Source organism: Serinus canaria, chromosome 9 (genome assembly GCF_022539315.1).
Source record: "Serinus canaria isolate serCan28SL12 chromosome 9, serCan2020, whole genome shotgun sequence".
NCBI lineage: Eukaryota > Metazoa > Chordata > Aves > Passeriformes > Fringillidae > Serinus > Serinus canaria.
Window position 1 is genome coordinate 13,984,812 of NC_066323.1, and position 26,470 is coordinate 14,011,281.

The window sequence follows — 26,470 nt, forward strand, 5'->3', positions numbered from 1 at the left end:
GTGAATACTGCTACTGCTGTCTGGTTTAGGTGAAAAGAGTAATTCCTATTTTATAGCTCTACAGCTTTATTTTCCCACAGAATTAGTTTTACAAACTTTGAAGGGAAACATTACTATTGGTAGGTAGAAGCTGCAATATCATGTCTATAGAACAGATGCAAAGAGGGCAAGAATTTGTTCTGTAGTGTCAGACTGGCAGTGAAATCTCAGAGTCATGAACAAAAGACCCCACAGACTTCAAAGAACCTTTTGGGTTTAGTCCTGATAGGCTAAAGGCCCCCAAATAAGGCTCTAATTCCTAATATGTCAAAGAGTAACTGAATTTATTTCCAACATCTAAAACTTGGCAAGGAAGGAAACTGTTTTGAAGAACACATTTCAATAATTAGTATTAGAGTATATTTCCTCTCAGCAAATTGAAATAGAATAAATTGCATTTGCCCTTGTTAGAAATTGAATTGCTTGCAAGAGGTTAGGACTGTGGTGGCAGATCACAGAAAAAATAAAAATATACTTCAGAGGAATGAAAGGGAAAGATGAGATTGATTTTGTGTTTTCATTTTGAAATATCAGCAGCAGTTCCTCTAATTCTAATAAAAATGCAGAGATGCAAAGGATCTATGAGCTCACTGCCATTTTAAAGACAACTATATTACATTGACAACATTCCTATTTTTCTTTGATCAGAAGAAGAAGGGACATGTTTTAAAGTAGCTAAGTCTCCTTTGTTACTGGAAGTTTACTTTCTCAAAGCCACCACTTGTTTCTTTCTTTTGCTTATTTTTTTAACCATTATTCCACATAGCTCTTAACTCTCTGTTTATGTCCCCACTTCCACATGATCATTGATTTGCCATCCCAGAAAGAACATTCCAACAAAGTGTCATTCAAGTTGTTCAGAATATATCCTTAAGCTTCATTTTCAGTGATGTTATTATTATCTGGCATTTTTAAATTCTTTTTCTTCTACACAGAGTCTGATTTCAGCTTCATAACAGTACTTCTTTAATCCTGGACAGCACAGGCTGTTAACAGTCTCTTCATTTTCCATTACCATCATTGCCTCTATCAGGGAATGGAAGAGGCATCAACGTTCACAAAAATGTCCAAATTCAACCTGAACACAGTTATTCCAGTACTACCACTATTTTCTGACCAGTGAAAAGTTCTTTATATCCCTTCAAACAATTTTCCAGCTGCACTCTATTATGCCCCATCTGGAGCAGAACCCTTCCTTAATCCTTGCAGAAACCAGTCCTAAAATAAACTCAGCGAGTTTGAGCTGCAGGAATCCCTGAGCACATAATGCTGAGACAACAGAGCACTGGGGTGCTCCTTCCTTTGTGCCTGCAACATCTCAGTTCAGGAATTTAAGATAAATAAGCACTTTGGAAATGGGGGTTTCTAGTTTGTGAACCAAAGAAGAACTTGGCTGAGAAGCTGTAGGAACAATGGCACCATCACCTCTCTTTTGGTGGCAGCCTCCTTTCAGGGGTCATTCTGGGGTTATTTAGGTACCATTCAAGGTGCTGGAGAGTAGCAAAAGTTGGTTATGCTGCATGAAAAGGAGATACTGATGTAAAAATGTTCCCCCTCTCACAAACTGAGCCATATTTGAAAAAAAAAAACAACGTTGCAGAAATCCCCTTTTCTAAGCAACTTAACAAGATCCAGAGCTAGATCCAAATTTGATTGAAGGCAACATATAATTTAAATGGCAAATTCTTATTGGCTGCCTAATTTTCAACTTTTTTGCTCTAAACTTCTGTTTTTAAGCAAAGCCATTCAAGACCTATGATAATTTCAATAGTAGGATTTGCCTTTGTATCTGAGGCCAACAGTTCTGCTTTGCTGTCAGTGGTCAGAAGTGTATTCTGTGCCAGTAGCTTGCCCAGCTTCTCCCAAGCTGAATTTTGGTGATGGAGAGTAGATCATGCCAGAAAGAGTGAGCCATACCACAGAAATGCAAAATATTGCTGGCCTTTCTTTCCCCTTGGTGCTACTGTTTTCTTTTAGATCTTTTCCCTTTCCTAGTTCTTCCTCAGGCCTTATGAATCCTTTAAACCTCCCAGATCTATAGGGAAATAGAAAGTTATTGTGTGCCTTCCATAAATCTGTTGGGGTGAAATTCATTTAATTCAGTAGCAAAGCCTTCTGATAAAAATGACCAGAATTTTTCCCCAGGACATTAAAGATCCTGTAAGATTTTCTCTCTGCTAGTGTGTTTGCAGGTTGGGAGTCAGATATGCTTGTATATCAAAATTAGCACCATCAACAAGTTTATATTCTGTCATGAATTTGAGTTACTTTTGCTGATTCTTTCATCTAAGCATATTCAGAAATGAGCACTATATCATTATGCTGTGAACATTCATTATAGCTGTATAAGATTTCAAGAAAAAGGTTCACATCCAAATCTTTTCCCAATTTTGAAACTTCTAATCAGAAGAGAAATAAAATAAAGCAATTAGGCTATAATAAAGGTTTCAATGATCTCAGGAAAATTATAGTAGCTTGAATTCTCACTGTATTTTAATTCAAAATAGTTAAGGAAAAGTAATTTTCATCAATTATTAATTTATCAATATCCTTGACTTCGTGGAGTACTTTGAAATCTGTGATCTAATTAAATAGCATTATTCAAAGATAATAAATTTTATAACCATCACTTAACATTGAATTCTTGGGTTTTTAGTAGCTCTGCCACCTTTAGATCTCTCCTATAACTATAATCAGTTTTACATCCTGGCTTCCTAGTGTCTGTGGGAGTATGGAAACTCTCCCTGGTTTGATGCAGGAATATACATACCCCTGTAGGGTGCACCCCCAGAGAGGTGCCATTTCCCATGGGTTCAGCTAAATTTGTGCAAATACAGAAGGCCTGCAGGTACCTGCAAGGGCTGGATGACATTCCTTCAGCAGATATTAAATCAAGTGAGCAAATGCAATATTGCCATCGATGATTAAAATTCAGTCAATTTTGCTGGAAGGAATTTGAGGATGTGATTCAGCTCCTACCCAATGCCTCTGTACTAATGTTTTCCCTCAAGAGGAAAGAATACTGTTTGCCATTCTGCTTTTACCCACTCCTGTCATACTAACTTTATTCCCTTGAGATTAGAAGTGTTCCTTAAAATATCAGTATTTGAAAAACCTTACATTTTCCATCTCCCCAGACACAAGGGGACTGTGGCATAGATTATGTTCATTTTCTCCTTCTGATGCTCCTTTAAGGAATTCTATTTTTATTGCAGGTAAGATTGGTACTTAGTGTGTTCCATCTTCCAGGTGCACTAATTACTTGCCCAGAAAATCTCTCTAACACTCAGTGAAAATAGAAGTAGTTCTAGAAAATAAATTGAGTACCAAAAGCCATTCTGGCATAGATTATTGCTCTAATTGGCTGGAACTTAACTGTGGGGGAGGAGGAAATGATGGAGAGGAAAAAAGATCATGCTTTCCTTATCTCACTGAAAAGATAAAACTAATGCAGTCTTCATATCATATAAGCTTTATCACTTGAGTTAAAATAAAACATTGTTCTAAGATAAGCTCAGTGGCTACAGCAAGGCTTAACATACAGGTTCATTCCTTCCTCTGCCAGTGAGAGCTGAACTGCAAGGGGCATTTTCCAGAACAATGTCCCAGCTTTATAAAGAATTTTTTAATTTCTAATCTCTCTTAGTACTTGCAACAGCTGAGATTAATAAAAAAGAGAAGCATATTTTATGAATGATGTGTTTTTAAATACATAAATATTATGTTAATTTTACTATAAATCTTTAGTAATAACCATTACTTACAGAGGAAATTACCAAAGCAAAGGAAATACTATTTCCAGTAATTCACTGAGCTAAACACCTAAGCCAAGTGCCTGGATTAGTTCTGAACTGGTGTTCTTGTAATTAATACTCTACTCTGCAATGTGCTGACATTGGTGATTTATTGCAGCTCTTACATTAGAAGTATAACCAGATTTATAGACTTCATGGAGAGTTAGAAACACCACATTACAAATGAGGGGTTTTAGTTCTATAAAAAAAAAGTCTTATTGCTACTTGTATATTAAAATGGTTTTCTGGTGGCCCTGGGAAAGCTAATAGGGGTGTATAAGCACTTTATACCAATTTTAGAGTAGAAAGAGCTTGGTTGTCTGTGTGGGTGACAAGGGAAGGAAATTTATGGTTATAGGAAGAATACTTCCTAACACTCAGAATCCAGGACTTTAATCCTAGCTTTTTCTTCCCACAAAAGTAATCCCACTTGCAAGTACATAAACTCAAAATATTAAGAATTTTTGAGTGGCATTTGAGCAGCCCATGGACCTCAGCATGGCCCTGGCTCATGGCCCCTCAGGCAGGAGAGGATGTCACCCACACACACCCATACTGGCTATGCTGCAGCTCCTTGGGTCACCCAGGAATTTTTAAATTCCAGCTGAAAGCCTATTGCCTCCTATTTTTCTGCTTCTCATCAAAAGGTCTTGACATGTCCTCTTTAAAATAACTCCAGAAACATCTGACTGAAAGGCATGACAATTTGGGAAAAGGCTTCCATGGAAGCTGTTTCTTAACGTGGTTTTCAGAAGATCTCTTTAGAACAAATTGTTTTGCTCTGAAGGGATTTGTGCTGCACAGCACTGACAGTAAAGTGCTAAATGGAATCTCTCCATGGGCTCTGTATTACTGTTGAACAAAACACAGATCTGAGCACTAAATAAAACACTATTCTTAAATACACAAATAAAAGTAAAGTCAAGAGAACAGTGGGTCATTTTTATGCTATATCAGCAAGTGTCATGTTCCAGGAAAAAGCATTCAGATATCACTCCTTTTATGACAATAACTAGGTCTGAAGCAGTTGTTTTATTTTTTTTTCCTAATTCATGGTGAGAAATTTGAATAACTTGCAGTTAGTGAATAAATGTGTCACTTGAGTGATAGAATTTTAAAAAGGAGAGCAAACTATGTGGGGAACACAGAAGATTCTAAATGAAGCTAACAAGCTACTTTTACCATTTTAAGGAGCTGGAGCTTTGATAACAGACCATATCATGGTTGTGCCTGGAATAGGAAGGAGTGGAGCCTGCTCTTATTTAGCTATTGAAATAACACCTGGATTTTTGCTACACAAAGGAAGAAAAGTAGTCTGGGTTTAATCTCCTAGCAAGCAAGCAGTGATAGTGAAAGATCAAAATACAGAGAAACTAGAGATAAGAGGGAAAAAAAAACAGCACAGTTCAGCAAAGATACATATTAAAAAAAAAAAAAAAAACCTCACAGAAACAAAAAAAATATTTGGGTTATATTTGCTCAGGGGGTAGAAAAAAAATTGATTTTCAGCAATTCAATTCCAACACTGGAGGCATGAGATAGATACTGTGGCTGCAGATGTTACACCCACTGTGAACAGAGGCCAAGGAAACCAGCAGGGCTGTGCTGTGGGACACAACACATTCACCCAGAGAGCAAAGGAAAAATGTGTGCTCATGTTGAGTGCAAACACCCAGACAAGGAGGAGGGACTTTTTTTCCCTTTAACAATCATTTACTGAAATCAGCCTGGAAGTTTGAAGTAGGAAGAAGCAGGAGGCATGTAGTGAGTAAAAGGAGGTAAAGTTTGGGAAAATGAAAAAGCTGCACTAAACTGGATTTGCAAGAAATCCATAAGGATTGTATCTTGGTGGGATTGCTGGGAGACAAGGGGGGAGAAGTTTAAAATCAGCTACACCAAGAAAGCACTCCAGGCAAGAGTAAAAGCTTGAATTTAATAGGATTGCTGAGAAAAAGAATAGAGCAAAGGCAGTGATATAGAAAAAACCTCTTCTCCTCCAAAACGTTTATTAACAGAAGTTTTGAAAATACAAGAAAGGATATTTAGTTTAAGAATTTCTGTTTCTAAAATGTGCCAGTAGTACATCTAATTTAATTTTTTTTTTTTTTTGAGTCTTGAATGAGATTTTCTAAATGAAAAATGAAATATCATTCAGCTTGAAAACCTGTGGGGTACTGTATCTGATCCCAATAATTAAAGTATGCAGTTGTGGCTCCTCATAGCAGCATCCTTCTCTCAAAAGATTCTCATACATACACAGATATCTATTTTATAGAGAAGTAGATATTTTATAGAGAAATAGATCCTGTCATGGCACTCCTGATACATTTTTCTATTGTTTCAAACAATGCAACAGTTGATATTCCCACAAAGACATAGGATCCTGTTTGCTCCCAAGTGGAAATGCAAGAACTTATCATAATTTCTATGAATCACAAGATCGCCTGCTTAGAAGTTTTTGCCAACTGGTTCCTCTCATCTAAATTTAATTCAAATAATTTAAGCCTGCTAACCTGCAAATATTTTTTCTGGATATTTTAATGTTGTTCAGTATTGCAGCTCAAAATGAGGGCTATGGAATGTGTGCTTGGGATAATTGATGGTGCTGCCATGGGGTCCAAAATATCCTCCCATATACTAATGGGTTTTATGCCATTTTGCCTCCGAAATTTGTTTTAATGATTTTGACAGCTCTCATTTTTCCTTTGTTAAATCTTAGTGACTGTTACTGGATATTTATTTTTAGAAGCACAAACATATTACAAAAAATACATAAGCCCACTGAGGACAAATAAAAGATCTCCATAGTAACATTCTGGATAGTGATGTATGGCTGCTTGCAGACTGACAAACTTCAGTCCTAACTCTGCATCAGGATTTGGTAGCATAGGATCCTGAGCTCAAAAGTGACTTCAGAAATGAAATGCCCCTTTTTACTCTCTGTGGTTATTTGGCAGCAATGATTGATTTTTTCCAGATGCGGTTAAATAGGAAAATTTATTTTATTAGTTTTAATGTAATCAGTTGCAAATATAATCAAAAACATCCCCTCAGGGGAAATGAATACTTTGGCTTTGCTTGATTTTTCCCACAAGAAATTCTACCCTACTCATGTATTTTAAGCTTATTTTATAAAGCCTTTAAATGACATTTTAAATAGTTTGGTTTGAAATTAGTATTGATATTGATGTCCATACAGTGCAATACAAATTTCTATCTGCAAGATAATATTCATAGTAATAATAAAGACTGTGCTGTATTTTAAAGGGACAGGTCGTTAAAACACCATTTAGGATTATTTTTTCTCTCTAGGCCTTAGTGTAGCCATAGCCAGACTGCATTCTGCACAGCCACTTGGGTAACCAGGAGCCATTTCCCAGGCTCCCCCTGTAAACAGGAGTGGAGCTAATTTCCCTCAGCTTCCCTGCAGTTTGCATTGAAGCTCATATAACTTACTTGCTGTTTATGTATTTTACCAGTTGTCTATGTCAAGCTTTCATGTACAAATCAGAGAAAAACCTGCAGGCAACTATGATTTTTAAAGCTAAAAGACACCTTTATGTCTAATTTGTCAGCAAATTAGGTGGGTTTAAAATCCACCCTTGAAACAGCAGCAATTTCTGTTCCTTTAATCTAAACAGTTCTGTATTCCAAGGGAACCTGTGATAATCAGTAGTTTGCTGCAGACATGAGTCATAATTATGTTCTTTCTCTCTCATTTAAGTTGTTCGAGTTCATGAATTTTTTGGCTGAGAATGTCATCTTCTGTTACATGGGACTCGCACTATTTACATTTCAAAATCACATCTTCAATCCTCTTTTCATATTTGGTGCTCTTGTATCCTTTGCTTTAAAGAAGTACATCTCTCTGTATGTGTGTGTATATAAAAAGAATGCATGTTCCATGTGAAAAAAGAAGTCAACAAGCAAACCAGTCAGTTCCTTGAATACTAAAGATCAGTAGATTGTCAATGCCAAGTGCAATCATCTATTACCTACATCCTAATAACTCCCCCAATGCACGTAAGCACATGTTCTTTGGACATTTGCTGTTTTGCTCCTCTGCTACAGGCAAATAGCTTTAAACCAGCTGGGGAACTTCTGCCAGTGGTTTACAAGTGGGGTGGGAAATTGGGATAAGTATTGGGACACTTCTGTGGGGACAGGTGCAACACAAAACCTTTTTCTCTGCCTGGAGCCAGTACAGATCCACAAACTAGAGAGCTGCCCCCAGACAGATGGGTGCTATAAGCAGGGATTCCCCAAAACTACTTGAATTATATGAAGTCCTTAAAAATCACACAGTTCTGCTTTGCTCAAATCTTTCTCTCTTTTTACTTGATATCTCTAGCATACATGGAATTATTTACACCATCATGCGCCTAAGAGTAAGAAAAGCTCTGTGTGGGCCATGGTTTCTCAATAAATCTTACTCATGCACCAGTATAGATTCTTTTCAGACTAACAATTTATCCAATTTTTTTTTTTTTTTTTTTTTTTTTGGCTGAGAGCAGCAGCCCTCTGTTTATCACTTTTAAAGGAACTCTAATAGCTTTGAAAGTTGGGAGCATACTGTTGATGTGCAGTAATTGTTGAATGTGATTTCTAAATGAACAATCAGGACTGCACCAGTGCTGCAGGCAGCTCTTGGAGCAGCTGCTGGGACTCAGACATCACCTCTCAAACTCTTCACCTGCTCTCCAGTCCAGGCTGCTCAGACTGGGAGTGCCACAAGACAAGGGGAGGGCAAAAAAACGTGCAAAATGTGCAAAAAGCATATCTAAGGGGGCTCAGACTGCCTTTCTTTAAACCTGATAATGGCATCATGGTTCTAATTAAGGCAACTTTTGGGATAGCTCCACAGAGGAGTAATAAAGAATTTCATCGGAAGAATCTCCGCAGAGAAGGGGAAGAAAAAGCAAAAAGTGCTGGATATAGACAATGTGAATGGCCAGGAAATAAGGAAGTTATAATCAGGTCCAAAAGTACATTTATTCTCTGAAAATGGCTGCTCAAGGAGATAATGCTCTCTCTACAATTGATGATGGGCATTTTCCTGAAGAGCTGAAGATGAAGTCACATGGGACACAAATGTGATGAGTAGAAGTAGAGTGATTGAAGTGAGATATATTATGATGAATATAAAACCAGGATGTCTGGGGAAGGCAGATCTCTGCCACTGCACAGGGAGCATTAGAACATGGCATGTTAAACATAAAAAGATAATAAATATTTGTTAATAACATCTTTAAAATAATTTTAGAGAAATATTTTGGTTAATCCTGGTTTTGTCAGTAGTTTGTCCACTATTTTCCTCAACATCTTACATTTTAGGTGGCAGTTTTTGTAGCAAGAGCTTCCAACATATACCCACTTTCTTTCCTTTTGAATTTGGGTCGAAAACAAAAGATTCCCAGGAGCTTTCAGCACATGATGATGTTTTCAGGTAAGACCTAGTTTGGCTTTTTTTGGTATTTTTCCTGTTCATGTTTAATGAATGACAAAAATAGTCATCTAAGAAAAGCCACATCTATCACGAAGAATTTGTTATCTTAAAAATCAAGGTCAAAACTACTCTCTCCAAAGCTACTGAAGCAAATGGATGCCTTCTGATCAACCTCACTGTGCTCTTGTCCTGTTTTAATTAACATTTTGGAAACTCACTGCCCAGGAAGCCATTGTCTTTCAATCCATTGTCCCCCATATACACTTCCATGACAGTTTGGGAATACCGTGTCTTTAAGTTGTGCTGTTTTAGAGGCACCCGTAGTGTACCTGAGAGGAAATAAATAGACAACTTGGACAGTGTTAGTGCTGACACTCAGATCAAACATGGTCACTGGCAATTCCTTCAACTTCTGGAACAGTTTTACTTTTAAACCTGATTATTTCAATTCCACAGACCTTTTCATGTGTATTCCAGCTTGATATTTAATGTTATTGATTTTGTTAACCTTGTAGAATAACTTTTAAAAAAATTAAAATCCAGAAGAGGGAGCCATGTTCTAGTCTGATTTGCACATCATCCCCAGAACTGTTCAGGCTCATCTGGATTCCATATTTTTTTACTTGCACAAGCTAGAAATAATTCTGCTTGACTTTCTAATGCTAGTTAGGAAAAACTCACTTATAAGCCAAGAATATCTGTTCAGCAAAAGACAGAAATGCAGATACCCCTACGCTATTGATGATATAATTTTCTAAAATTAGAAACTCAGCAAATTTTTTTGCTTAATTTTCCTGCTTTTTATGCAAAAATTTATTCCACATTTGTATGGATGAAAGTTCTTGATTGACAGCCTTGATGTACAGAGATCCATTTAGCCAGATAACGAGTGAAATACAATGTGCTGCATTTCAAACTCCCTCATCAGAAGTACTCCACATCAGGGGGCCTCATTTGTGCCTGTGTAATTCCAACTCTAGAGAGCAACACAGCAGTTCATTTCTATACCCATTCAATCCTTCTGCTAAAAGCTGCCACTGAAAATGTCAGCTAATTCCGGCGGGAGCGGGGTGAGGGATGATGACACATCCAGCATGAGCTGCCTTTCAGCCCAACTGCTCCCCTGCCATTGTTCCATGGGCAACTTGGAGCTGGAGATCCCTCTGGTAAGCCTAGCAGGTGGCCAGCTAGACAACAGCATGAAAAATAGCTTCATATCATTTGGTATCTAGTTCCTGGGCTCCATTTTAGGTTTGGTTTGCATCAGCTAAAGTATAGGATGGAAAACTTCTGAAGTCTCTCTTATTCTTTAACTTTTCTGCCCTCGTTTTCTGCAGTCAAATTTCATTCTCCACGGAACAGGAGCAGCCTGCAGCCAGCAGCTGAACGTGAGAACTCACACACATTAGCTTTCCAGGACAAGCTGGCAGCTGAGAACTGAAACAGTAGTATTGCAGGCGTCTAAAAATGCAAATGTTAAAATTCTCAGAAAAGTAATTTTTATCTATTTTCAAAGATGAAAAACCATCTATTTTGTAGAGAAAATGTGTTTACTTTATAATAAAGTAATGGCAGAATCTGCAACTATAGTAATAAAGACTGTCTCATGCTGCCAGCAGCTGCACACTTCACAGGATACACAGATTTTCTGTGTAATTCTATTTTTTTTTAAGATGCACCAGAATTTGTGCTTAGTTACCAATAACATTCCTAGTGCTATAAACTGATGAAACTGCATTTAGTGATAAACAGAGAGGACAGTGGCTGCCAGGAGAGAGACACATTTCTGAGGAGTAAACAAGACATTGAATTTGAGTTTGAAGGAAACTATCTACAAAGATCTGTAGCAAGAGTCATAGAACAATTTGGGCTGGAGGGGACCTTTAAAGGTTATCTGGTCCAAGCCCCTGCAATGAGCAGAGGTATCTTTAACTGGATCAGGTTGCTCAGAGCCCCATTCAGCTTGACCTTTGAGCGTTTCCAGGGATGGGGCATCCACCACTTCATTGTGGGTTTCACCATCTTTATTGTTCTGGCATAGCATCAGGCTCTTGTTGATCACAGGGGAAATGGCCTTCATTCACCACAGCATCACACATTCAGATGTGGAAAACAACAAATTTGGGGTTAGTTTTGTTTTCTATCTTATTACCAAGTCCACCAAACATTTACTGCTTGTTTTACTGCCACAATCACCAAAGTGATTGCTGAGAAAAATTGCTGAGAAAAGCAATTAGGGTCAAGTACACTGTTGATTAGCCTTTGATTATACCTTACTCTGCAAAGAACTCTCCTGAAGTCACTAAGTTCTGCTTCAGGATGCATATCAATACAGCTGAGAAAAGTTGGAAGAGTTAGGCTTGGAGGTGGATTATGGAGCATTTTGATCTATCACATTCTTTATCTACTTCTACCACTCCTCTAAAAATACATTACAGAGGTTGGATTCACTTCTACAACTGTTTTTAATCAGGAATTATATAAGGACTAATTAAGCCCAGGCTTCTCAAATTAAGTTGAACATCAGCTAAAGTGAGCAGTCCAACAGTCTCTGCTCAGGTGAAAAAGAAACATTCTAAACTCTTGGACTTTACAGCACTTTCCATTCTTCTCCCAACATCTTTATTTACTTTTTACTCTGTTTTCCTCTTCTCCACAACATATAAATAGGCAACAGAGAGGTTTGTGATGAATCTCTGATGGCTGGCGCTTAACTTTAGACCATTGCAGTAGCTCAACATTTTCTGAGGTTGTTAAAATTCCCTTCCTTCGCTTGTATTATTACCTGGAAAGTATTTTGAGAGATATATACATACATGTATCTATACATATAGCAGTGTTCCTTGCTTCTCACTGAGTCTTTACAATTTTAGGTGTATTCATCTGCTTCCCACTGCTTTAGTTGTTTAGTTTGATTATTTATTTTACTTTAGATATGTCTTTCGTTGAAACTGCATTATCTCTTATAGACCATGTTGCACCTTTTATAAATGAAAAATGCAGAGAAGTCACTCAGTATTTTTCTGAACTGAAGAAACAGCCAGTCCACTGCTCAAGAGGACATACTAATTAACTTTTATATGTGTATATATATATATATGTGTGTGTGTATATATATATATATATATATACACCCTCGTACAAAAAAAGGTGTTCTAGATTTAAAATTAAAGGTGTGATGCAATTGTGGGAAGCAGCATTGTTTTCCACTGAAATGTAGCTGTGCTAATCATCCAGATTACCACTATAACCACTGAAATAAAGGCCATTTCAATAGTTGTTGATTCCCTCCTCAGCTTAAAATGAGATTATATTGTTTCCCTGTTAGAAAATAGTAAAGCACTGCATCCTCAGAGATGTCTTTTACACAAAAGCAAAGCCAAGGACAAGCCCAGGGTCTGCCTGCAGGGTTTTGAACCTGCTGCCACTGAGTAATTTCAGACAGTGTAACACCAGTCTGCTTCTTTCTTGCAGAAATGGCTTTGTGCTGTTCCCTGGATAAACTTCTATACCAAACAGTTGGAAGCCCAGCTTCTATACCAAATAATTCACATTCTAGCTATGTAATCTTAAAGAGCTTTGGAGTTCTAGGCCAAAAATAGCTGCATTTAGCAGTTAATTAAATGATTCTGCATATGTCATCAGTGCCTTACAAGAAGTTTGATTACCAGATTTAATCTCTCAATACTTTGCAAGGTACTTTTTGGACTTAGCATGTATTGTATACAAGTAATGACTTTGCTCTCTAGAATTATTTTCTGAAAGTTTTTTGGAAAACGATAAAGTACACTTAGATAGATAAATGAAAGGCATTGGAAAATACGGTGTATTATTTGTATTATATATCCTGAGGGCTGCAGGCACTAGCAGGCTTTTTCCCCCTCAGTTTTTAAACATGGCCTTTTATCAAGACCTATTTAGTCCCCTTATTAATACCTATGGGGCTTTTTTTTTTAAACTCATTTAGCTGTTTTCACCACCTTTGTAATTTCTTGTTTATTCAGTCTCTGTGGGTGTATAATTCTACAACTGTTATAACGTTTCAAGTACATTAATTTATTCTGCATCCCCTTTTAGATATTTTAAATCAGCTTTGAAAAACTATTCATTGTTTTAAAGTAATGTTTTTCTGACTAGTCTTAGAATATTAAATGATTTTAAAGGAATATATTCTATATTTTCAAGGAAGAAATGAGTAGCATATTTAGGTACAGATTTTAATGTCAATCCTCTTTTTCACTTGCTCCTGACTTCATGAGTAATCCGTAATCCCACTTAACGCAGAATATAGATTTCTTTTTCAACCTGCTTAAAGTTCAGATCACTATTTAATTTGCAATTATTCAAGACAAAGAATTCAGTGGACATAAAGCAAAAGTGTGATTATTATGTGAATATGAGAGTACTTTCGTTGGTCACTTCTGCAAATTTGCTGCATTAAATCCCACCCTTTCAGTTAGCACGATTCAGAACGTTATAAGCAAGATCATCATCTGAAAACTCCCTCTGCCCTTGGAGCTGGCTTTGGACTGAAAGGACTGAAATTCTGTTTCTCTGTGTCTCTCAGCTGACCACTCCTGTCTCGTTTCAGGTCTGCGCGGCGCGATTGCCTTTGCGCTGGCCATCCGGGACACGGCCTCGCAGCCCCGGCAGGTGATGTTCAGCACAGCCCTGCTGCTGGTGTTCCTCACGGTCTGGCTCTGTGGGGGGGGCACCATGCCCATGCTCACCTGGCTGCAGATCAGGTCAGTACTGTCTGTGCAGCGCCAGCGGAACGGGATCCCTGCGGATCCGCTGCTTACAACTTCCTTACAACTTCCTCATGCTCATAGGTGTGCTCTGCATGAGCTTAGCTCAAAGGGAGGGGTTCTGCACCTCTTAGAGGCTCCAGACCACAAGGAACGGGTTCTTCCTAAGTTTGTTATGGGCTGAGACATAGGACACATCCTTGTTTCCTCAAAGTTTGTTTCACTACTGCTCCTTTTAAGCACCATGAATACAGCTTAATCGTGTTCTCCTTGCTGCTGAGGAAAGAACTTTACAGGCAGATTTTGCCCTCATCTTTAAATCTGTAGTTACTACACAAACATATAATAAATCGTGTATTTCTGATTATAACGAGAATATGCTGGAAAAATCTTCCTCCATTGCTGCCTCAGGCATTAATTCATTATGCATTCTTTTATATATCTTTCTTCACTATATTTTTTTTTAATTACTTCATAGTCACTTGTATTCACAGAGAGCAATGAATGACAAGGGAGGTTAAATTACGAGAGCGACATAGAAAACTGGAGTAAAAAGGATCTAATTTAAATGCAGTGTCCTTCCAAGTGTGCTTTTTTGAAACCCAACTTTTAATAATGAGTGTACTCATGCTGGTTATTGATTCTGGGTACTTCACAATCCATTCAGAACTCCCTGCTGTGATTTGCAAGATCACCACAGAAATCCTCAGTATCGAGGTAGGCCTGCAATCCACAATTCCTTATCATTTATTCTATATATAGCATATGTTTTCCTTGTTTACAAAATGATGTCTGATTACAAGCCTTCATGTCAGACTCTTGCTATAAAATAGCAGCTGCAGATAGCCAAATTGGGGCTTTTACAAAGAGCTGAGATAAAATTGCAGACAAAATAAGGACTAGCATACAAGTGTACTGGATAAACAGGGATGCAGGCATCCATGTACAGTGTGGAGGTTTTCTATTTCTGTGACAGTTTGATTCTTCTTCATGACATGTCTCATGTCCCATAATGTCAATCAAGGCCATTACAGTTTGGATACACTCTGGCATTATCAGTCATCTTTCTGAGATTTGCCACTTTTTCACTGTCAGTCAGCAAGCGTTTTTCTGTGTGGGTGAGGAAGATCTTTCTTATTAGATCTTGGGGATCTAGGTTGGGTTTCTATAACAGTCTGGGTTTCTGTAACAGGAGATAAGGAATAATGCTGAGAATACAGTAAGGGGGAAAGGCTGTGAGCAGTAGCCAACGTGCAGTCTGAGAGCTTGGGTCACTAGATGCCCCTCCTGGTTTGGCTCTCTAGGGAAATTTTAAATTAAAATTGTGAAGTGCTTTCACTAGCAAGAAAATTAATTGGATGCAAGGGCATTTCTTCTGCTCCTTAATGCTACCCAGAGGTGCAAAGCCCCCCCAGAGCACAAGTGAGGGGCTGACTCTCATATTAACTGTTCATACTGTTCAATGCTCCTTTCTCTAGACTCTTGTACGACAGATTTCACCAAAGACACTGAAAGTAGACAATCATTACTGGTTTGAAACACTCATCTCTGAGGATTTCCTCTGAATCCCATCAGATCTGCCAGACATTTTTATCAATAGAATAAATTGAGTTTGCAATCAGGATATTGATTTTCTTACTATAAAGCTATTAGGTTCATAATTTACACTTAATTTCTTGACATTGGAACAGACATCTTCATAAATTATGAGGAGGTCAAAATGAGATAAAATTTTAAATAGACATCTTTAATTACAAATTTATCTTGGGGCTCTGATTTCTCCTTCTAGTAAAGATATTTAATTGTATTTATAATTTATTACACCTCAGTGTGGACTTTTGTCCTTAGCTACCAGCATTTATCTTTTTAGTCTTAATTAATTTTGCTAAATAATTGTATTCAAAGGTGGTGGTAATTCATGACAATTGACACTTGTATGGATTCTGGCAGATGAGTTTGCTGAGAAAAGTTCTGGAGCTGTAGCAAATGACACCAGCTTGCTTGGTGTAATCCCCCAGCATGCTGGCACCTGTGCCTGAACAGCAGCTCTGAGCTGCACCTATCCCCGTGGTTCTTTAGAAGAAAAAGATGGTATTTTTCAAGCTAGTTTGGAGGGTTCAGCTGACAAAGCCAAGGAAACTGCATTACAAGTACAAAAATGATGTGACTGTCTCTGAATAGATTTATTGGAAGGGGTTTGTGTGCCATCAATTACAGAGAAAAGGGGCTGAAGCCAGGGAAATGCTGCAAGCATGGCTGTGAGCACAGAAGAGGGGGACTGGTGTCACAGCAGCCCTTTGTGATCAGCTGATACAAACACAGCTCAGGCACCTTCCCAGGGCAGCTTGAAACTCCTCTCTGTGATTCCCCAGTGCTCCAGGGAAGCACATCTACCACTGCCAGTCAAACCCAAAGCACAGCGCCAGCTCAGGTAATCTAAACAACTAAAGGTATTCATCTTATCAAAATAGTGCTTGTGGCAAATTAAAAATACATGAATGGTCGCAGTGACTACACTGGCTTTCCCCACAGAAACTACCAGTTGCTGTATAGGTAAACCCTCTCAGCAGAGAATGGTCAAAAACAGCACAGTCAAGCAAACAACAGTGCCAAGCAGAGTGTGCTTTTTTTGCCAATTTTTCATCATAAAATGATTATCCAGCAGATAATGTACTTAATTGAACCGGAGGCAGTCAGAGACTAATAGAGAAGAGCATGTGATTTCTGAATCTATTTGGATGGATTGAATCTCATTCACATGCACTGTTTTGTGGCCCCTCTCCCTCTGTGAAATAGGGTCCAGTTCCTATCATTAGTTCAGGAGATGCAACTCTAAACTCCTCAAGGTCAATCAGCTCAGTCTTATCCTAGAGATAAATGCTTGAGTACAGACCAACTTACCCACAGCTTGGATTTCAGACATAAATAAATCTCTCATCCATTCAGTTCAAGATACATTAAAATAACATAAATCAGAAAGAGCTCACACCCACATATTTACCATTTGCTCTGCCATAATGCATTACAGTGTCAGGGCAGAAGACAGTACTCAGATCTCTACAGCCTTCTTGCTGTATATTATTGCCCACATATTATACCATGTTTCAATTATTTATTGCTCTCTCCATAATTTACATTGGGAAGTTCTCATAACAGTGACCAGGACACTTGGTGTGTAAGGAAATGACAAATGCCCTTACACCTTAATTCCCTTACAATGAAAATTTTAAAATAAGAGTAGGAATGAAACTTCTTCTGAAAAAATCAGTCTTTGTAATAACTACAAGTCCCATTATTTCCCCCTCTCCTCACAGCAATAGCATCAGATCTGCACTTTTCTTTTTCAGTTAAAATTTAACATAATGTAAATATAATCTGTCACTCTATTTTTAGAGAAAAGATTAGGATGTATCCTCAGAGATAACTACCAGTTGATTTATTCCAGGAATATGTATGGCTCATACAACACTTGCAAATTGTTGCTAAAACATATAGTAAGACACACTATCAAAATTAACCATGTGCTACCCAAAAAGGCTCAACCTCACTCTCCATGTAATGCAGCAACATCAATCAGCTGTGTCACAAGAAACCAGCTAAGAGCTTTTGTAAAAAAAAAAAAGCTCAAATGAATCCCAGGAATCAACTAAATTATTAATAATAATTCTTGTTCCCTTTATTTAACAAATTCTATTAAAACATATATTCCTACTTAAACTCTATCTTGAATCTAAGAAAAGTTCTTAAAGCCTTGCAAAATGACCTGCTAATAACAGAATTGATGTCTAAATGTATCTATATGTCTAAACACAGTTTTAAAAGAAATCTAATACCAATAATTCACATTTTACTACTGCATTTACTCATACACAGCATCCTTCCAAATGAGTCCTAAAATTCTTGGCAAAGACTGAATATTTCTTCACTTTGTTCTAAAAGAATGAAACCTACTCTTTTGGAAATGTTTTATTTATTTTAGCTGTCTCCTTTCTAAACACCTCTGAGTTTCAGGGAGGCTGGGGTGTTCCCTTTCTGAAAATGAGGCTGTATTTGGAAGCTCCTAGCTGCCTTGTGCAGTAACAGCACTTCCCAGCACAGAGGTGGTGCAGGTGTTTACAGCACCATCAGCTGCCACACTGAGAGCAGAACTGGCTGCACCACCTCCCACAGTAATACATTGTCTTTTGACTTATCTTAAAGTTGTAACAGGAAAAAAGATTGCTTTTACTCCCCATGTGAAAGGACTACAATATTCAGTTCTTGGCAGACAATGAATAAACCTGGATCAGCATGTGAGAATAATTCCATAATACATCAACACCAAAACAGAGAGAGCCATTTAAGTTCCCAGTCAAATTGAACTATTTAATAAATGTGCCTTCAGAGACATGGAGCATTACTTGCTAATGCTTTTGGATATATGATTCCCTTCATTCCCCACACTCTGATTAAAAATAGAGAGCTACATTTTACAGTAAATCTGCACTGAAAGGTTTGAGGATAAAGGATTCTCCTGACAGGCAGAGCAAAAATTCAAAGCTGTTAATAAAACATGTCCTGTAAAAGCATTGTGCTAGGTATTAGGTCTTGTTTGTTTATCATCACCTTCTGTGTAAATGTTTGTCAAGAGATTTGCAGATTCTTTGTGCATCTCTTTGCAGCTGTTCTTCAGTTAATAGGAAGAATTTTATTCCATAATCTAAATAAGTACTGAGCAGCTTTGAATAGTAGCTTTTACTACAGTGCCTATCTGGCCATTGCTGGTGATAAATGTGTTTTAGAAAAGAGCTGTGTGCCAGGCTGCCCTTAAAATCACACCATTTCTAGTTCACCTAAAACTTCAGTTCCAAACATCCAACTTCCTCTGAGTACTGAGGCCTGGCATGCCCCATTTTGGGGGATGACCAAGGCTGACCAAACTCACATTCTCAGCAAAAGCATCTCACTCAGCAGAAGAAGCCAACATTTTGGATCCTTCAGTATCCAATAGTTTGTTTCAACATCAAAGGCTGAGGCAGTGCAAATGTTGAGCAGGATGGCTCATTAGGGATGTAGCTGGGCAGTGGGGTGAAATGCTGTGCCATGGCTGTGTATGACTATGGCTGTCTACCACAAAACAACAAAAACCTGGTGAGTAGAATATGATTCTGTGTTTATCTCAGCCCTTTAACAGCTAGTTATAGACTGCTGAAAGGCAGAACTTGATGGCAGAGCAACCACAGGAACAACATGATCTTGGCCAGGATTACAGCACTACTGCTTCAGTAACAAAAATATTTTCATTATTCCCAAAACTCTGTAGTAACATTCCTTGTGTCCAGCTGTGTTCAGGGGGGTGCTGCAGAAAGGCACTGGACAGAAAGGCCACCTGACAGGTGACCTGGGCTGCAGTCAGCTGGGACAAGGAGGAATGATCCTGCAGCCTGGTTAAGAGAAGCCTGATCAGAGTATTGTGCTGCATCTCTGAGTGCTGCTCTGCTCATGGAGAAGGGCATGGACAGTACATCCCTTACAGCCATTCCTTGTGAACTAGAGGCAAACTGGAGTTTGATCTCTAGTGCCTCTCATTTATTCCTAAATTAAGGACACACATCTTGGCTTTCCTTTCTCCCTCACATGGCCACACGAGGATTATCCTTCCTGAAACACGGCTGGTCCATGAGACACTCTGAATGTACCAGCCAAGAGTGTCTGTACACATCTTCAGATGATCCCTAATTCAATACTTAGAAGCTATTAGGAACCTTGCTAATTGTTTTCCTTGTATTCCTTTGAACATTTTCCTGTCCTCATTTGTCAATAAGAAGGAAAGTCAGTTTAGAAAAGAAGGTTTAGCTCAATGTTTTTTCCTGGCCTTGGCAGGTTCTGTCCTCTATAACCATATTCCTTTGGGTCATATTTCCTCTAGAGTCCTGGAAAACGGTTTAGTTGAAGTGAAGCATCTGTTATTTACTGTTGGAAACAGAATCTTCAACTGTAATTTGTAAGTGACCACAGCACAGAGATGAACAGTGCAATTAAAGGCAGGATATTTTCGAGCACGGTTCTATTTCTGTGCACTTTGTACTGGTTATTATTTTGCTTTGTGTTTAGAACAGTCATAATAAGCCTAACTAGCGTTCCCTCTCAGTAACAAATATAGCTCCAATAAACAAAGTTTGATCTGGTTTGCAGGGTCATATTGCTCTTTAGCTACGGTACAGTATGTATTTAAATCACACTGCATTAAGCACTCCTGTTGAGAGGCCAATTTCAGCCAGGTCTCTTCACCCACTGAGAATTTTTTCACCCAGACACACTTCCAAGAGAGATCACACTGTCTTTTCCTGGAAAAGCATTTAATCCTAAAAAACTCCCTCTGAAATCCAGACACAGCTGTAATTTAATGTAACAAGTCTAACCATAAACGCTGCAACTATTTTTAATATACTGTCCTTAGCTGGCCAACTATCTGCTCCTGTGAACATCTACAGGACAACCTTTGCCTGGCACCTTTTATACTGATGATAGTTTGAATATTCCTGCATTTTCACTCATGGCATACACATGAGAAAACATATTGCTGACCCCAGGCTCTCCTCAGCCTTAGGATGTTTCTGATCAATGTGCAAACTGTCAGGTCACAAAATCTACATTGCTGTTTAAAAAGTAATTTTCACAATTGTGAAGAACACCTTGAAAATTATTCAAGTAAAATTAAACTAACAAGGAAGATTTCATGTGTTCAGGGACAGCCCAATAAAGGCTCGGAGGAAATGCTGTCCCAGAGTTTTTGAAGGAGCTTTATCTTCAAGACACACTGTTTTGCTGATGAGCTCCATCATTGTTTGCAGACAATATTCTGGGTACAACAGAAAAATAGGAATTTGGGATTCACTTAGGAAACTGCATGGCTGCCAGTCACTCTCTGTGCACCCAGAAACTCACCTACCCAGCAGGGTGGGGGAGCAACTGGCCCAGGAAGACAGTGGAAAAGGCAGAAAGGTTTAGCCAAGAGATCATTGTCATCCAGCATTTGAATAATTTGCATGGTAATGTATTGATTACTTGTGACACGGGTCACAGAGAGCAGAAGATCAGATGCTGATTCATCACTTTGTTCCCCTTGATCCCCTGTAGTAGCACAGGCTAAAATACTGGGTTAGAACTGAGTCAAGGATCTTTTTTAGTACAAAAATATTACTGGATTTGCTGCTTTTTCTTTGGTTGGTGGTTTTTGCCACCAGTTCTGGATTTGTGGGTATGTAAGCACTTCATGTGTAGGTAGTAATTACCAGAAATAACAAATGGTCTGGGGCTCCTGACTGAAGCCATATTGGAAAGGCATTCTGCTTTCATCACATATGAAACTACCTTTGAGCAAAGGAAAGATTTCTTGGGGGACAGCCACACTGAAAGGGTTAAAATGGTAACTGCTTTTGCAATGGTAGCTAGAGCATGATGAGCCTGGGAAATGCTATAAATCAAGAAGTACTATAAAATTGGACATTAAATGTATTGGATGTTAGTATAAGAAAAAGAAATTGGATAATTTCCTTTCATTTCTATCTGAAAATGAGAAATCATCCAGGTAATGAATCTCAGTGATCTCCTGAAATGCCTGTCATTTATTTGCAAGGTACTTCTCTGCAAAGATAAGGTGTGCATTTGATCTCTCACAGTTATTCACCACAGCATTTTGCCTGAATGGCACTAAACAAGATTTATAAACATTTGGGCTTGATAGCAAAATAAAAGAGTTAAATGCAGAGGACTTGGCTTTCTGACTGCAACTGTGAAGGCAGTCCAGGGCAGATGTTGAAAAAGAGATTTTGGATTGCAATTGTGACTGGTGCATGACTTGTGCACGACTCCAGCTATCAACTCTGTTGGTCTTTATTGGCCAGAGGGGTCTAATTTTGAGCACAGTCTCCTAACAGGGCAGACAGTTAAATCCCACCTCACACAGCTTGTATTTCTAGCTACACATGGCTCTCTATATAAAACAGAGAAAGAAAGATATGAAAGATACACTTTTATTGCTAGACTATTTGGTACAGGAGAGAAGGAAAATTACAAAACAATAAAAGATTCATGTCTTTCAGTTTACTAGCAGCAAATTATAAGATTAACTTTCCACAGGCCAAAACCCCTGGATAGTTCCAGAAAACTATAAATGAATCTATAATTTGGAATAGAAACCATCCAGCTGGATTTGTGTCAATTAAACTATTTAGTTTATCCTATTTTAAAATACTGGTGCTTTGATATGTCTAAGTATGGTATAAAAGTTTTCTTCCATCTAATGCAGTAACTTTATTCTCCTATTAAAACTTTACTCCTTGTCATACAAAGGATAACTGCTCTGCAGCAGTCAATATAATGAAGTTATTCAAGTCAAAGAATCAAATAAACCCATCTGGAAATAGTGCTATGGAACAACTTAATTATTCGGAACTTTGGAATGAGACTGATGATTTATTGCTTTCTACCAAAATATTCCAAATTAATTCTGGAGCTCTAACTACTCTGTCAGAATTAAATTGGAGCAAGAAAAAACCCAGGTTATTTCAAGCATATGTCAAAACTGTATCATTTGGAGGTAAGCAAAAGGTACAGAAAAATAGTTTGAAATAAATATGTGGTATCAAACTGGACTCTAGAAAAAATAAGGATCATATTTACTAAGATGAATCTTATATTCCTGGTCTCTAAGCATTGAACAAGATACTGCCTAATTCTATTATTGGTCAGGAAATTATGCCATCTGCAAAATAAGTGGTCTCAAAACTCACTGAACTTTGATATTTTAAGAACTGTGTGATGCTGTCAGCTGGACTAAAAAACAGAGTATGGAATTAATGGTTTTCACATCTGTTAGTCTGCATAATTTCCAAAGTGTGTATGTTTATCCTTCTCCTATTTTGCCCAACTAAGAATACTAGAATTTCTTCAGCAAGAAAATATGAAATGAATGCTTCATTTAGAAGGGATAAAAGTTTTCAGCATGACCTAAAATATTTCAATATGAAAAAAACCCAAAACTTTTCAAACTTTCTCAGGTTTTTTTTAAGCTTTCCTGTGGTTTTCCTTTCTGTTATCAAATATTCCACAAAGTGCAAAAAACATTTCATTCCAATTTTAAACTCTACATCAAAAAGAAAAAACCCAAAACTATTCTTGTTGGAAGACACAAGTTCTAAGGTATAGAATAACTGGGAAAATTTGGGGTCTTACAGTCCCTAAGGGTCTTATGCAACATATGGACTATGACATCAATATTCTAACAAAACAATAGTGAACCTAAAAAATAAAAACATTACTGGGTACATCTGGGTTTGCAGAGGAACTTTGTGGCAGAAGAGAACTGTGACTTCAACTTTCATAAAATACTCCTCTGGAAATTCTGAACTTTGTGTTCTTTTTTAAAACATAGTGTGGAAGGACAGGTCTGGCATGCTTGATAACAAGCCTATCAAATTGTTCCAGAATTAGTTGAATGTGAAAAGTTAATTAAAGCAGATATTAAGTAATCAGGGCTCTGTATGGCAGTCTGGGCTTTTAGCTTTTAATAAACAGATAATGGCAATGTAATAGAGACTTTTGTATAGCGAGTTATCAGAACCAGCCCAACAGTGACTGGCTGGTCAGTGCATTGATGAGCTCAAAATGAGAAAATCTCCTCCTATCTCAGCAAGAAGTACTTGGTTTCAGTGCCCTTAAAATTATATTCTGCTTCTGCATTTTTTACTTCTTCAAATAGATACACCATTTGGTTTTAGAGACAAGTAATATAAAAAGGGATATTGAAAACATACATAAAATTATGGTTTTATAAATCCAAAATGCTTTCTATGCAAATAAATATACAGAAAAGATGTTTGCACAAAAGTTTGTGTCTAAGTGCTGGTTATGTAAAATACCCAAACAGGAATCCTAAAAAGTGCCTCTTTGCTGCTCTTATTGTACAAGTAGACAAGGGTTGTACAGGGTGACCTTGGAGCTACTCAGTTACCTTTGCTATTCACTTATTCATGAGCACTAAGCCTGGTCAGGAATTAGAGTGGGTTCAGGGAGTCTGCCTGCATCTTGATCTGAGTCTTAATCAGTCCCTGAGCTTTTCTAATCCTCACCTCAAAGAATCCCTGCAAATGCCATGGCAGCCTGTTTCCCACCTGGACACAGCAGGCACAGCCCTGCTTTCCCTCCCTGGGTTTGATGGTTCTGCCACATTCAATTTCTTCCACCCTTCTGGAAGAATTCTAGCCCAGACCTCATCAGTTCTTCATCTGACTGCATAAGCATCATGAGGTGAGGAAAACAGGGAAGTTAGAAAATAATTTTAATTCACCAGAAAATGAGATGAAATTATTGTGCAGACTGGTGGCTAATGTGTTCACTAAGGAGGTGTCAGCTTCTGTCTAAGCAAGTATTTCTGTTCCATTTAAAATGAGTTATCAACTGAAATGCATTCATCTTTGGCAGAGCAAAGTGCAGAATCCAGGTCTTCCAGTACCCTCTTCATTAGTCTACAGAAGAATGACTGCTCACATGCTTTCTGATCTAGGAAGCCTTACAAATACTTGAATTTGAATTCTATTTTCTCAACTTAATTCCAAAAGACAGTCTGCAGCCAATGTACTTTCTTATTTATGCTCAATGCAATACTAGGAAAAGAGACACTGAATTCTCCATCAGAGCCTTTCTTTGTACCACCTTGTGACTTTGAAATCTAAATCATAATGGATGTGTGCCACTCTCCTATCACTTACATTGAAAAGCAGAATTATAAATAAGTGACAAGCTCCCCAAGCTAGATTAAGCAAATGTTGATACAATTCATTACAGACATCTCAACTTACATGTCCCAGAAAGAAGTAATGAAGCACTTTAAAAAGTAAAATTGATTGATCTTTTCTCTGTTTCACAAAAGAAGGGAAGAAGGATCTTGCCTTTCCAGATGTAGATGTGGCCCAGGCTTTAGTTGTGGACTTGGCCGTACTGGGCTAATGGTTCAGTACTTGGTTCAGCTAATGGTTAAAGGTCTTTTCCAGCCTAAATGATTCTGTGAATCTATGGGGAGTTTTAGGCATTAGACTTGCCCTTCAGCTCTGAAGTTTACTGCTCTGCTCAGTAAGGCAGGAACCTGAAGCCAACACCAAGCCATCACATATTTATGAATACACTGACAGAAATATCACATTGCCTGAAGTCACTGGCCACAGAGAAGTACTTAGAGCCCCGGGGAAGCTGAGTGGCAGTGCAGAAATCAGGACAGATCCTTAGCTGGTGCAGGATGTCACAATGACATTCATTTATTTTCTTGGCCTGTAGGCAGAAGGATACTACGCTTTCAGAATCCCTCATCAAGGCAATTTCTCACTCCACTTTCTCACTTTGTCTCTTCTTAATCTCATGCAAGCTATTGCTTTCCTTGTCATCACAGCTGGAATTCAGATAGCTCACAGTTGCTACATACAGCAGTTTATTCTTATTTTTACAAGAAGGCAATGGGAACGTAGTCCTTTTCTTAACTATGATGCAGCAAACACCTCCAAACACACCACAGAGCAACACCAGAAGCTTAAATAAAACTGTGAAACTTTATAGCACACTCCCTATCTCATCCTTCCAGAACTCCTTTTTCCCCTGCACTCATTTTAAACTTCAACTGGGTGCTTCTGGATTATTGCTCAAGCTGTATATGGCTACAGAGAGAAGACAAAATAAAATTTAAATTAAAAAACCCAAACACTAGAAACTTTGAGGAATGTCTTCAAATGCACTTGTGAGGAAAGAGACTTGATTTAATTAAAATGAAATTGTTTTACCAGTGTTTCCCAATTAATAAGTGCTGTCCAACAAAGGGGCGATTAACCCTCCTCCTGGCTGTTCCTGACAAGTTTGCAAGGACTGCTGAAGGCAGTATAAATAAAATCTCAAAACACATGTTTACAAGCTAGCCCCCAGAAAATAAGGCCAAAATGCCAATTTGGTTCATTACCAAAAGAAAATTAGGAAATTCTTGACTTGAGATCAACTGAATGAGCAGAATCGAGAGGTTTGCAGGCACAGCTGAGTTACTGACACAAAAGGGAAAAGCCAACATTGACATCTGGAACCTTTGCTTTGCCAGAATAAGAAAGCTCAAATGCAGAACAAATGCCTGACAGTTCCTCCATTCTCCTGAATTCAACGTAACACAATACAAATGCAAGTACACAAGTTTAATTTCATCTGTCAGGACACCAGACCCAAGCTTCTGGATCATTTACATTCTATTTAAGCTCCTTTTCTCTCCAAATAAAAGAATTTTTCCCAAGTCATGCATATTTAGAAATGTGAGTAAAAACAATTCAAGAAAAATGTGAGTAAAAACAATTCAGAACAACCCCAAGCCTAGCATTTGTATTTAGGGTACTTTCTGAACTCTCCAAAGGGCCTTTGCACACTGTGAAATAAGA

General features: G+C 38.0%; 1 protein-coding gene across 1 annotated transcript in view; it reads left to right on the forward strand.

The window, feature by feature from the left end:
* Positions 1 to 26,470, forward strand: part of SLC9A9 (solute carrier family 9 member A9) — a 172,667-nt gene that overhangs the window by 91,255 nt on the left and 54,942 nt on the right. The window contains exons 10-12 of the mRNA XM_009089176.4: positions 7,558 to 7,671; positions 9,168 to 9,279; positions 13,871 to 14,024. Coding sequence (XP_009087424.2) covers positions 7,558 to 7,671; positions 9,168 to 9,279; positions 13,871 to 14,024 — 380 coding nt within the window. The remainder of the gene's footprint in view (positions 1 to 7,557; positions 7,672 to 9,167; positions 9,280 to 13,870; positions 14,025 to 26,470) is intronic.